Below are 13992 nucleotides of genomic sequence, written 5' to 3'. Positions count from 1 at the left end.
TAGACTTCGTGGTTATTTTGGCATTTTTGAAGTTTCAAGAGTATTTTGGTCATTTTTAGTTTTCAGAGTTATTTTGGTCATTTTTAGGCTTCGAGGTTAGTTTGGCCATTTTTTAGGTTTCAGAGGTATTTTAGTAATTTTTAGGTTTTGGAGGTATTTTGGACATTTTTTGGGTTTATGGGGTATTTTGGTCATTTTTAGGTTTCTAGGTTATTTTTGGTCAATTTTTAGATTTCGTGGTTATTTTGGCATTTTTGAATTTAGGGGTATTTTGGTCATTTTTCAGTTTTCAAGGTTATTTTGGTCAATTTTTAGGCTTCGAGGTTATTTTGGCCATTTTTTAGGTTTCAGAGGTATTTTAGTAATTTTTTAGGTTTTGGAGGTATTTTGGACATTTTTTTTGGGTTTATGGGGTATTTTGGTCATTTTTAGGTTTTGGGGGTATTTTGGTCATTTTTTGGGTTTCAGGGGTATTTTGGTCATTTTATGGGTTTTGGGGGGGTATTTTGATCATTTTTAGGTTTCAAGGGTATTTTGGTCATTTTTTGGGTTCTAGGGATATTTTGGTAATTTTTAGATTTCGGGGGTATATTCGTCATTTTTTGGTTTTGGGGATATTTTGGTAATTTTATGGGTTTTGGGGGTATTTTGGTAATTTTTTAGGTTCTCGAGGGTATTTTGGTCATTTTTTAGGTTTTGGAGGGTATTTTGGTAATTTTAAGGTTTTGGGGATATTTTGGTCATTTTTTAGGTTCTAGGAGGTATTTTGGTAATTTTTGGCTTTCAAGGGTACTTTGGTCATTTTTGGGATTTTTGGGGTATTTTGGTCATTTTCTGGATTTTGGAGGTAGTTTGGTCATTTTTTTGGGTTTTGGGGGTATTTTGGTAATTTTCAGGTTTTGGGGGCATTTTGGTCATTTTTGAAGATTTTAGAGTACCTTGATTATTTTCACTTTAGTGGCATTTTGGTAATTTTGATAATTGGGTAATTGGGTGGGTTGGGGTTTACCCATAATAATTGGGTTGGGTTAGATTTGGGTTATAAGGAATTAGTTAAATGGGTTTTAAATGGGTAAATGAGTTTTATATACCCAACCAAATTATGCCCACCCCAAACCCACCCAAACCCGCCCATTTGCCACCCCTACCTAAGGGTGAGTCTCGTATGTGTGAGATCCACCCCATGTAAGAGGAGACACAACAATACCCGTTACACCTAATACTATCTCTACTAATAGGAGCGCTTAGCTTAAGTTTGTTGGTTTATTAATGTTTTGTTGATGCCAATCCACACAATTTGTATATATCTCTTGGCAACAAGACTTCATTGCGAAGAAGACCACTTTGTGATCATATCAATGTGTATGAGAAGCCAGATTTCAAAGAAAGTACTTCAACCAATCTTTTTTTGTTATAGTTGCAGGAAATGTCCCCTTGTATTGAATCAGATAGCACAATAATATTCTTCTTATTAATCATATTTCACAATTTCACTACAACTCCGTTTATATTGTAAAGTATGATGTTAGTTTTTAAACTGACAATATTACACCACCTAGTGCTCTAAGTAGATCACTTTTCAAAAAAACAAAAAAAATGTAATGAAGATCAATAAGAGTGAGACTTACACAACCTCAACAATAAAGGTGGTTGTAAAGACCATTCCCAGTTCAAATTTTCTAGATACTAGCAACCTCAGGTGCCAATAAATCAATTATACAAAATGAATAAAATCTTATTGAAAATGTTTTTTATCTAGGCGTGATGGATGGAACGGCTCCGCTAACAAGGTCATTGCCAGATACATCAAATGACACATAAGGATTCTTCACTGTAGAAGATGATGATGGTGGAGTCACTACCTTTTCAGCACCAGTGATCATAGGATCTGCTGATTTGATGTCAGAATCAGGCATCATATTCCATATAATTTCAAGTTCTCGAACCATCTCTGCTGCTGAAGGTCTAGCATCTGTCTCTTCTTTGCAACATTTGAGAGCCAAAGTCAAAAATCTCATCACACATTCTGAAGGATAGGATCCCATTTGCCTATCAACAACCGAAAAAATCATACCAGATTGATACTTGGCATTAACCTGAAACGGATAAAACCAATTAATAAAAAAAAAATTACAAGATATTTTATTACAAAATATTAAGCCACTGTATCTAAAGGATCAGATAATATGAACATTAAGCCAAAGTGGTCATAAATCTAATAGAATTGAATAACTGTTTGGCATAAGGTGGGAAAATGAAGATTTTAAAAGGATTTCAATGTGAAGTTAAAACTGAAACTTCCAAATGAGGATATCTCTCTTCAATATTCATGCGTAGTATAAAATGAAATATAGCAGGAGGTAAAGAAGAGAGACAAACTAAAAGCTATTCTCTATCTACCCTGAATAAATAATGAGTAATAAATTACAGAAGAACAATTTTCCTATCATGCCTAATCACCTGATGTACCAATGTACTATCGGGTCCTATTGAATCAAAGGCAAATAGGTCTATAATGTTTTACCTCTCTAACAATGTTTTTGCCATGTGAGATTGGATGCATCCCAGTCAGGAGTTCAAGAAATACAACACCAAGGCTATAAACATCACTTTTGTCCGTGAGTTTACGAGTTAAGAAATACTCTGGATCTAGGTAACCCTGCAAATTTTATATAGAGAATGAGAAAATAAAAAAATAGACATCAAGTTCAAAAAAGAAAAGAAAAGAAAAGAAATAGACACCAATTGCATCTACGACATTATTAAGTCTATTTCATCTAGAATCAATTTCATTTATTTACTTTTTTTTTTTTTATTTTTTATAAAGATAACAAGAATTGTTGCTAAATTAATAATTTTAACAAATATGGAAATGGCCAACACAATTACCAATTTATTTTTATTTCTTTTAAGAGTTAGGAGCATATGATAGATTTTCAAATGTTGAAACCATATTTTTAAAAACTAGACCGAACAAAGAACCAAAAAAGAGAAAATTTCTTGGCTTTCTAGTCAGACTTGGGTTCAACTGGTGGTTGAACCTTGATGTCATAAATAATATGTTAGCTTAGGTTATTAACTTGTGACCCTAAATTTACTTTTCGTTTGAACATAGGAGAGAGGCCTATACAACCTTATAGAAAATTCACTCATCAACCTAGACTCATATAGAGTTTATAATTCTATCAGTTAAGCATCAACAATAACAGTCTTACTGGTGTCCCCTTCACAACTGTAGATACATGAGCAGGCACAACCCCTTCAATATCCGGAACAGGTGCAAGTCGCGAAAGTCCAAAATCAGCAACTTTTGCTATATACCTAGAGTCCAATAATATATTGCTAGCCTTGATATCTCGGTGAAATATTGGAGGATTGGCTTCAGTATGTAGGTAGAGGACACCCTTAGCTGATTCCAGGGCAATTCTCAATCTCATGGCAAAACTCAGTGGTTCTTTAGACTTAGCTGTATTATTGCAAACATGAACCACTATAAGTCATTAGAATGATATGTAGAATGTGAGAAGTAAATAGGTTCTGCTTAACTCAAAAAATGACAAAAAGGTGGGGGGGAGGGGGAGGGGGAGTGTGCTGTCGCAAACTTTATATTTCAATTTTCACTTGCATGCATACTCTATGAAAAAAACTATAGTGAGATAAATAAAACACAAGCTTAAAGAATGAATATAAGGCATACCAGAAAGGTTATCCCTTAAAGTACCATTTGGCATAAACTCATAGACCAACATCTGCATGCAAAACAATACTTACATGAGAAAGGAGATATTTAAGTATTGTATGCATTTTTTAAAGTCAAATTGATGTGGGATACACTTTTAATTTTAATTTTGTAGTCAATATGATTTTTATTGGTTACTAGTATTTTAATTTTAGCTCTTAGTATTTTATTTTTTAGAAGCAAGGTTATTTTTGTAATAAATCAATTACGGTCTCCAACTTTAGTTAGGATTAGGGTTTAATAGTTTATATAAGCAAATTCTTGTACTCCTATTAGGAAGGATTATTTTTATTAGGAAGGAGAGGTGCTACGTTCACAAGATTTTCACAACAAATTATAGGTGATTTTCACAACAAAATATAGGTGGTTAGTTATTATTAGTTCTAATTTGAACCTACCACTAAAATTATTTTTTGACCCCACTAATAACAACCCTTAACAACCTGCCACATAGGATTTGACGTGAAAATGTTGTAGACATAATATTTCTCTTATTTTTATGAATAAAAATTCTATTGAAATTGTCACAATGTTTGGTCGTAACAACTCCAGCCAACTCTAGGTACTGAATCCTAGGTTCTCTATCTTTATTTGTCCTGTCTTTCAATTTTATTTTTGCATGTTCTAGTTTGTTCTGCATCACAAATAATACCTAATTAATGAAGAAATCTAGATTGAGTTTGATTTCTTGTATTGTTTGCAATTATTCAAAAAAAGCAACTATATAATCAATATATATATATATATGTATGTATGTATATATTTATATATATATTCTCTTCAAAATGAGATAAAGTACCTGTTCACCTTCTTCATCACAATATCCAGTCAAAGACACAAGGTTTCGATGATGTAACCTTGACAACAATTCTATCTCTGTCAAGAACTCTGTTTCACCCTGTAAAGATCCCTGTTGTGCACGTTTTATGGCCACAACTGTACCATCGGCTAGAATTCCTTTATAAACCTTTCCGTACCCTCCTTCACCAGCCTGAGCGGAGCTGTCAAAGTTGTTTGTAGCCTATTGAGTTTGATTTCTTGTATTGTTTGCAATTATTCAAAAAAAGCAACTATATAATCAATATATATATATATATATATATATTCTCTTCAAAATGAGATAAAGTACCTGTTCACCTTCTTCATCACAATATCCAGTCAAAGACACAAGGTTTCGATGATGTAACCTTGACAACAATTCTATCTCTGTCAAGAACTCTGTTTCACCCTGTAAAGATCCCTGTTGTGCACGTTTTATGGCCACAACTGTACCATCGGCTAGAATTCCTTTATAAACCTTTCCGTACCCTCCTTCACCAGCCTGAGCGGAGCTGTCAAAGTTGTTTGTAGCCACAACCATTTCTTCAAAAGTAAAATCCTTCACACCATCAATTTTTATGTTGGTCTTAGAGACTGCATATTAAAATACAGGTACAATGTTAAAAATGAAAACATAGTGAGAGGTGCTGCATATAAAGATGCTGTGCCCATTTATTTTAAAATTACTGATAAAATTATAATTGATTATCAGAATGTCTTACTTATGCTAACAGATACACATTTTTCATCTTACAAGCCAAAAAAATTGTTAACATAATTACTGACTGGTTGTTCTTCAAACTTAGACGTGGTTTGAGCCAGTTTGCAACCAAGTCTCATGGAATTCTTCATTTAAATTTTTAATCTCTAAATAATGTTTCCATTCACAGCCCAGTCCAAACTTGGCTGAGGCTTGCCCAACAGCATTAGCTAAGATAGGGCTAAGACATTGACCAAGCCAGGCTGAGTCCTTTGTAATTGGAAAAGCATCAGCCTAGCCTAATTGACAGGACTAATCAGGATGTAGAAAATGGTAACAATTACAGGCAAAGTTAAAAATCATGGCATATCTACCTGAACACCCTAACTTCATAAACATAAGATACTTACAACGACGTTTTCCCAAAACTGCATGGTACTTCCTTATATGCGCTCTCAGTATCAGTAGAGTAACAACTGCAGACAATGCAACTGCACCTGCAATGGTCCCCAGTACTATGCCAACCAATGCGCCTTTACTTAAACCAGAACTTGAGTTGGAATTCTCTGTGACATTAGTGAAAACATGAGCACAAAAAAATGAAAATTATCCAGCATTATTCTCTCATATATGAATACATGAAAGAAGAGAAGGCGTGAATGAATAGTTCATCTATCCTTGGGGTCAAATCTTTAGTGACATAGGGTGTGAATTTGAAGTGGCCTTCTTGATAAATATATAAGAATAGAACACATCTTAATTGCCCAGAAAATTACAAATCATCTTGAACAGAGAATTGAAGTTATTAACTTATGTGACAGATCCAGTAGTGCAAATGTATATGTTACACTAGAAGGCCTGTTTTCAACATAGTTGGCAGCAAAAGAAATGGTTATTTTCATTTTAATGTGCCACCCCCCCCACACACACATGCTTCACATTTCTCAGAATATGAATTCAAACAATAGAGAATAATGCCACAAGATTAAAGATTGTCTTTAAAGTATAGAAGATTTCAAGGAATAGGTCAAACAAATGGGAGAAAAAAGTTGTGCAATCTTGAGAAGCTAAACAAGCATTAGTTCCAACTTCAATAAAGCTCTGTGGCAAAACATATTAGAAAAGTGTTTCAAGACAAACCTTCTCTATAGAAGCCCAGCAGAGGGAAGCTGATAAGTTCATAGGGTCCAAAAATGTCACTATCATCGATGTTCCATGATGTGAACAGCCCGAAGATTCGATCAACCTCACTCATATTGAACTTAGTAGTGCTGCTATTTCCATATACAGGAAAAAGCTTCAAGTTCATTCCTAGTCGAGGTCCTTCTTCCCAGAAAAATGAATCAATATACAGCTGATAAAGAAACAAGTCAAGACTAGATGACAGGTACTCCTCAAATGTATTTATGTATGGACGAAAATCTGAGAATCCTGGACTTTTCAACCGATATCCAACAAACAAGGGGGCAGCACAGAAACAAGCCACAGGAGATGCAGAAGAACTTAAATATTCAAAAGGGGGTGGACATTCTTGAGCTGGACAAACAGAAGTCGTATTTGTTGAACTTTGACTGTTATTTTCATCACTTTCAAAACCACAGAACTGGGATAGGCTGGAGTTCACGTTCAAGTTCGAGCATAAGGGATTCCCTTGAAGCCTGAAAAAGGAAAAAAAATAAAAACAAGTGACACGATCATATCAATGTCCTATATCTGTTACACCTAGCAAATTAAAACTAAAAAGATCACAACCACAATCTTTTACTATGAAAGTAATTATGAAGCAAAAATGGGGGGAGGTATAGAAGCGAACCAGACAGTGACATTTGGAGATGGATTAGGAGTGCCCGAAATATTTGAAAGCCCATTATTCTGCAATTCCCTGAAATACAAAAAATCCAAAAGCCATATCTTAGAAAATCCAAAATTTATTAAATTCAACCCAGGAGGTTACACCTTTAAGTTTACAGAAGACCATACTGTAACCAAAAAAAAGAATCAACTTTATTTTGTACCAATACAAGAACAAGATATTTGATTGATGCACACAACCCTCCATCATTTAACCAAGGAAAATAGAAACATTGTCAGTCAGGTCATATGAAAAATGGACGATCACAGAATATGCTGTCGGTCATGTTGGTTGGATTTGATGAGGATGATTCCTGGATTGATGACACATGGTGGTTCTTAAAGCAAGGAGGTACTTGGCACAGCCAAATTAGAATCTGATTGGAAGCTTGAGCAAGAGTTCAACTATTAGTTCTTGATTCTCAGCAGAATGTGACTGGCCAAGTGTGTCAGATTTTGAGTCCCAAAAAGTATTCACTGGCTCGGGATGGAGGGAAACAGAATAACAGTTAGGATTTGGGGGTAATGATTGTGCACAAGAAGAATGGAACCCAAGTGCTCGTTGGCCAAAATTCTAGATTTGTTAATGCTGAGTTGGAGGAGGGTTAATCACGTGCTTCTGTTCTAGATGCTGAGGTGGAAAACCAGTGAGAAGTTATTGGCCGGGCATAAGACTGATTGGGATTAGGAGTACTGAAGCCCACTGAGAAGAAAGGTTTGGACAGGAGGAATATGTTTCACTAGCCCATTAATACTGATTTTTAAAGCTTTTTTCTACTGGAGAAGATAGATGGGAAAAAATATTGTTAGGCCACCACTAGTGGTGGTTCAGGAGGTAATAAAGAAGTGGACAAACTGTCTTGTGGGACAGCTTTTGGAGAAAGCTCCTCCTTTCTTCTAGGTTTTAGAAACTATGGCAATCTTTTGGTGCTGTTGAAGTTCTGTGTTGCTTTATTTATTGGTGGTTTCACTGATGTTGAGGTGGAATACCCTTGGAAGCCATAGAGATGTGGTAATTGTAAGGTATTCGAAAATAATGAGAGAACATGTCCTAGGAGGACAATGGAGGTATGTCAACAAAGGAGTCTAATGAGGCACAGAGGCAAGTAGGGAAAGAGAACACTGATGATGATGGATCAATTGAAGATTCAAATAGAAAAAGGAAAGTATTGAAGAGGGAAACATTATGAGTAGTAAGTGTGGAGATGGAGTGGATATCTCATGGAAAGTTCATGCTACAAATAAATTTTCCTTGTTAGATGACCTAGAGGAGGAAAAGTATGATGATCAAGGGGTGCAAGTAGAGCTGGAGGATGTAGCAGTGATAGATGTTGGGTTTCCTGATACAGATGTAGATGTTTTTTAGGCAGGTAGGGGTTAGGATGAGGAGTTGGATTGGGCTTAAAAGAAGTAGAAAGGTAGAAGTTTTCAAAAGACCAATGGTAAGCTAGCTTGTGTAGCTACCATCTATCTTTGGCTTTTTTGAAATACTCAGAAAAAAAATGGGAGAGACAGATTTGGGGAAGATTTGTTGCAAGCTGTAGTTGCCGACATTAGATGTAGGTTTCTTTGCTGTGAACATATCAAGCATACTGCTTTGAATAGAGTCCTCTGTTGTTCATGGAGGATTCCATCTACTGGCCTCTTATTCTTGTTAGTTGTGTAGCAATTGGCTGTGTTTCTTAGGAATAGCAGTTTCCTTGCTGGTTGTAAATGTTCTAAAAATATATACTGTCGAATGGAAAGACTTATTCATTCATCAAAAAAAAAAAACATTGTTGTTCAGGTCTTACACTGTAAGTTTCTCCATTCCGTTCAAAGTCCTATTTTGCCAAATGCTGGATGGAACAGAGCCACTCAATGAATTGTTTGCAATTGACCTGCCAAGGGGAATAATTTATCAAATAAATCCAGTTTCTTTCATTAACAGTTTAATTTAATGAATGATATTATCTAGTTACTTTACAATCTCATGGTTGAGATCAGCAGAAACTCAAATTTAGAAAAAAAAATTATTAGTAAGTTATACACACATGTAGTGGGTTTTGATCCCACAACCTTACCTCACCCATTTTTAGAAAAAGAGGATGTATTATTTGAGCTAGAGCTCATTGGCTCAAATTTAAATAAATATGAAATAATTACAATAAAATTGAACCATATAAATAAACACAAGAAGAAAAATAAAGGGAGACTACTCACAATCTTTGAAGACGAGGGAGATCCGAAAAGCTGGTGGGAATTGGTCCAGTAAGACTGTTGTTGGATAACAAGCTGAAATCATTCAAATAATAGATTTCAGAATGGTATAAATTATCTCAAAATATACTTAAAAAAGAAAAAAAAAATTTCAAAACTGAAAGACACGTCTGTAAATATTTTGGAATACCTAGAAATTAAATTTAAAAAAAAAAATCAGATACATGTCATTCAGAAGATGGAGAATCTTACATAGTCGTCATATTCCCCGAAAGCCCATCTGAGGGTATGGTTCCATTTAGCTGATTTAAACTGAGGTCTCTGAAGTTTATATAAAGTAAAATATAAAGTATAAGTAACTAGTGGAGTTGTCTTTGATAACATAAAGAGAAAATTTTATTCAACTTGGTGCATTTTTTTTTTTTTTTGGAATTATATGCCATACTTGATCATCATAGATATACTAAAAAAGGAAAACAAAATAAAGCAACTTACAGATAATAAAGGTTTGGTATTTGGCTCAAATTAGGAACCGGTCCCTGCAAACTGCAGTTCCTAAGGCTCCTGGCAAATCCAACCAAATACAAATATTATCAATCTTGCATGAAATACCATGTTACTTGTGAATGCGCACACTACTTGATTGCTAGCTCGCAAGTGTATGGAGAACATGAAAGGTTTGTGATATCTAATTAAGACCGTCTAGCTTCTTTACAAGTTGAGCAGAATACACAGTGGTGTAGAATATCAAACAGCAAAGGATTAATCAGGAAGTCCTGGCTTGTTCAGTCTACCAGTGGCCTTGATGTTTTAGAAAAATGCAATAAAATACCTTCATGCCAACTAATACTTCTAAGTTGAGTAACTTCCCATTTGTATTCCTTTTCAATCAATGATGGAATACTTCATGTATTTTCACAACAAAACGTATACCATTCTATCTATAATATACTACCATTTAATTTTGCTAGTATTTTCCTCTTCGTTTTAGTTTTGCATTTTAGAGGAAAACAGAGCTTCTTGTATTATTTAGCCAAATAAATAAACAAGAACTTTCAGCCTTATACTTCAAGGCTAGCACCTTGATTGCCTTTACTTTTGGGACCTAGTTACAGACATACGATAATAATATGAACTTACAACTTCAGCAATTTAGACATGTTGCTATAAGAAGATGGAATTGTAGCCCCATTGAAGTTATTGTTATCAAGTTGACTGCAAAACAAATAAAATGAAACCATTAAGAAACTCAAAAAAAAAAAAAAATTTAACTAATAGAAAAATGAAAATTTAGATTTTATAACCTTGTTCAAGATAAAAAGCAATTTATAAACACATGTAAAGACATTTATGAGATAAACAAAAAAAAAAAAATTATGCTCTAGGAAAAGTAAAAATCATACAGTATTCGTAAATTTGGCATTGTGGAGAACTCTGGTGGAAGATTCCCTGATAAGTTGTTATTATCAAGAAGGCTGCAGATGCAGAATTGAAGATGGTTAATGATCTCACAGATTGTACTGACAGATGACTCATGAAATATAAGAATATGGCCAAATGCTGACTTACAAGTGAAGAAGATTTGGTAATCTAGATAGCTCACTCGGGATTTGCCCACTAATTGAATTGTTGTTCATATGACTGCTCACAAAAAGAAGTAGAAGGGTTAGTCATGGTAGTATAGATTTTAGACAATATAGCATCAGAACAGAAACACACTCACAAGTGCTGTGTTGCGTTCAAGTTTGCAAATGATTTAGGTATTGATCCTGATATTTGGTTTTGGTCAATTTGTAGTCTTTTCAAATTTGGGAGGTAACCAAGCTCTTCAGGTAAGGGACCTGTTAATTGGTTTCCATTCAGAAGCCTGGATTCACAGAATATTACAGAGTTAAAGAAAAAGCGAATGCACTGCAATATTCAAATACCAAGAATTCAGAAAAAAGCTATAAAGTAAATTAGTCAAGATTTGATAAGGATTATCTCCTATATTATTTAGAAATCAAAGACTTTAAATATGCATCAACAAGTGGCATATCTACATTTTTTAACAGTATAGGCATATCATTATCTTATAACATTGTTGAGTATCTAATCCAACCAGCAGAGAAGCTGCTCAACTTACAAGAGTTCCAAAGATGTTATATTGCCTATCTCCTTCGGTATAATTCCACTTATGTTGTTCCACATAAAATCCCTTCAAAAGAGTAGATAGAGAAAAATATATCATTAGGATATATAAATCAAATGCAAAACCATCGGATTTTAGAATATTTTGCAGGAGGCATCTAAAAGCTATGATTCCAATAAAGATATTTGTAGCACAAAAAATAAGACTTCAGACATCCTTTGCCATACAATATTGTCAAATTTGATAACTGGCCAATTGCTGGTGACAAACTTCCTGACAAATTCATTTGTAGTAGTAGCCTGCAGAGAAGAATCCCAAAAGAAAGTTATTAAAGCACCATAGCTAGATCTTCATTAAAAATTCCTAGATGCAATGCATTTAATAGCCAGGTTTTATCAAAGCTTGACACTCTTATATGTGAACTTGTGACTAGTGTATAATCTAACATAATGCCAGGCATGAGATAACAATTGAGTCTGTGGGCAATAAGTCATATAAAAAATCATTAGTTATTAATTCTGGACAAATGAGAAGATCATGAAGACAGATTTTAAATTCATTAAGACCTCCTAGTGATCATTTGGAAAATTGTGGCTAATAGATCCTATTCTAATAAATTTCTTTAATCTTAAATGAACTACAGAACCAAGGAATTTTGTTCTCTGCACCAACTAATACGAGTAGATATAAAAGTGAAATAATATATCTCATCATGCAATGGGGACAAAAGAAATAAAGTAAGAAAAAGTTTTCTATGTGAAAGGAAACATGCTACACTATTCACATCAATGATGCTCCTAAATAGAATTAAAAGCAGGAAAAGATAAAATCATACAATTGTTGAACATGTTGATATCCATCGCCTAATGTTTTATTGGAGCACACAACTCCTGTCCAATTTGATGTACATGGGTCTCCTTGATCCCAATTACTAATATTATTATAGGGATCCATCAAACTGCTCTTGATGGCCTGCAATGCCTTCACTGCAAATTAATACAAATGTTAATCATTGTCTCTTCAACATTAAATTTAGAAAGTTCATAAGCTTCTCTAGTCCTTATGTTTCTATAATTCTAGTATTAGGATTTCTGCATTAAAGGAAAGCGAAGTCAATTTTAAAAATAAGAATCAACATTATGTGCAGCCCCAAGTTTTGAACATACACAATTGATGAATCGAATAACTATTATAGTTCAACTATAAGAAACACTAATCACTCCCAACTTAGGGGAATTGAATGTCTGATATGTGAAATTACTAGAAAATGATAAATTAATGATTTTCCCAAAAGCTTAAGATGTTAGGAAATGGAGAATTTAATTATTTAATAATTATTCTAACAACCCCCTAGCGTGTGGGCCTAGAATTTTCCTTACTAAGTGAGAACATGAGATTTTTAACTTCCAAATGAGAGGTAGAGAAAAGATGAGATTGAACTCAGGATCATCTACTTTGATACCATAATAAATTACCAGTTGTCCCAAATGCTTTAGTTATTAAGAAATTATGAATTTAATTATTTAACTATCGTAAAATGACTTAAAGAGTATATGAGTAAAATTTCAGAGAAAATAAGCATGCCCTCAAGAACTTAATTGCAAAAGAAGCTTGTGAATCATAAAATGAAAAAGAACGGCAAAGTAAAGCAAACTCACCTTCTTCCGGTTTGGTTAGCAGATTCTGAGCATCGATAAGCAGTGAAGAACAACACAGCCATGCAACAACAAATAATCCATAACCACAAACTCTTGAAAGATACATCCTGCTAACGCATAGGACACAAAAGCTCCCAAATTTCTCTTACTAGTACGCAAGACTAGAATTTCTGGTAGAATCTGAATGCTCTGCCTATAATAACAAGAAACAAGCTATGGAAACTCAACACAAATAAATCCTAAAAGTAATTTAAGTTTCCTGAAAGAAACATAAATAACCTTTTCAACTAGTAAGAGAATGAAAGAATGAATGAATAATTCAACCAAGTAAGAGAATCACTCAAAGTTGGTGTCCTTACATACTGTTTGAGAAGAAACTGAGCGGCAAAATTGATTTCGACATGTGCATATATTAAGGTTGACAAAAGGTGTGCATACAAATCCTATCTAGAATTTGTATCAAGTTGAATAGTTCAACCTGATACAAATTCTATATATATATATATTCAGATTAGACCTTGTGATGGGTGGTGGTGTATTGGTGACCAAGTCTCCATAACAAGCGTTCATAAAAAATTTGTAGTTAGCGAAGATGGTGATGGTGATGTTGATAATATTAATAGCAGCCATCTCTTTCTTTTGATGGGTTCAGTGACGTATAACAGGGACAGTAAAGCATAATAAAAGTTTGAAAATCTGGGAATATATATTAGAGAAAGGGTCGTTGAAAGTGGACTTGGCTTCTTGTGGGGAGGGTTGAGTGGTAGGGAGTGGGAAGAGGTGACAAGAAAAGGAAAGAACATGTTTTGGAACCATTATTTGCCAAATGGGACTCTATATATTTGATCCTCTCTCTCTGTTCCCACTTACCCAACCCGATGTGCATGGACTTTTG

At 34.2% G+C, this 13992-nt stretch overlaps 1 protein-coding gene across 1 annotated transcript; it reads right to left on the bottom strand.

The window, feature by feature from the left end:
• Positions 1-1556: 1556 nt before the first annotated feature.
• On the bottom strand, positions 1557-13437 carry LOC112007247 (probable LRR receptor-like serine/threonine-protein kinase At1g06840). Its single transcript, XM_065762401.1, has 20 exons — positions 13098-13437; positions 12275-12425; positions 11667-11738; positions 11434-11505; positions 11032-11175; positions 10878-10949; positions 10712-10783; positions 10449-10523; positions 9804-9872; positions 9561-9629; positions 9312-9383; positions 8903-8989; positions 7072-7140; positions 6399-6916; positions 5669-5824; positions 4869-5152; positions 3698-3749; positions 3216-3466; positions 2525-2659; positions 1557-2096 (listed from the first exon to the last, which is right to left on the bottom strand). The coding sequence occupies exons 1-20, from the start codon at positions 13201-13203 to the stop codon at positions 1752-1754; spliced, it is 2871 nt and encodes a 956-aa protein (XP_065618473.1). The 5' UTR covers positions 13204-13437; the 3' UTR covers positions 1557-1751.
• Positions 13438-13992: the final 555 nt, after the last annotated feature.

The sequence above is a fragment of the Quercus suber genome, unplaced genomic scaffold (assembly GCF_002906115.3).
Source record: "Quercus suber isolate HL8 unplaced genomic scaffold, Cork oak 2.0 scaffold_456, whole genome shotgun sequence".
In the NCBI taxonomy this organism is placed as follows: Eukaryota; Viridiplantae; Streptophyta; class Magnoliopsida; order Fagales; family Fagaceae; genus Quercus; species Quercus suber.
This window is presented reverse-complemented; position numbering and strand designations above follow the sequence as displayed.

What these genes read in the sequence shown, in the direction of transcription:
- LOC112007247 (XM_065762401.1), bottom strand. Translation starts at nt 13,203, where the DNA reads ATGTATCTTTCAAGAGTTTGTGGTTATGGATTATTTGTTGTTGCATGG. An exon ending in ATACCAAACCTTTATTATCT is followed by an intron (nt 9,630 to 9,803) that starts GTAAGTTGCTTT and finishes TATAAACTTCAG; the next exon opens with AGACCTCAGTTTAAATCAGC. An exon ending in TCGGGGAATATGACGACTAT is followed by an intron (nt 9,384 to 9,560) that starts GTAAGATTCTCC and finishes GAATGATTTCAG; the next exon opens with CTTGTTATCCAACAACAGTC.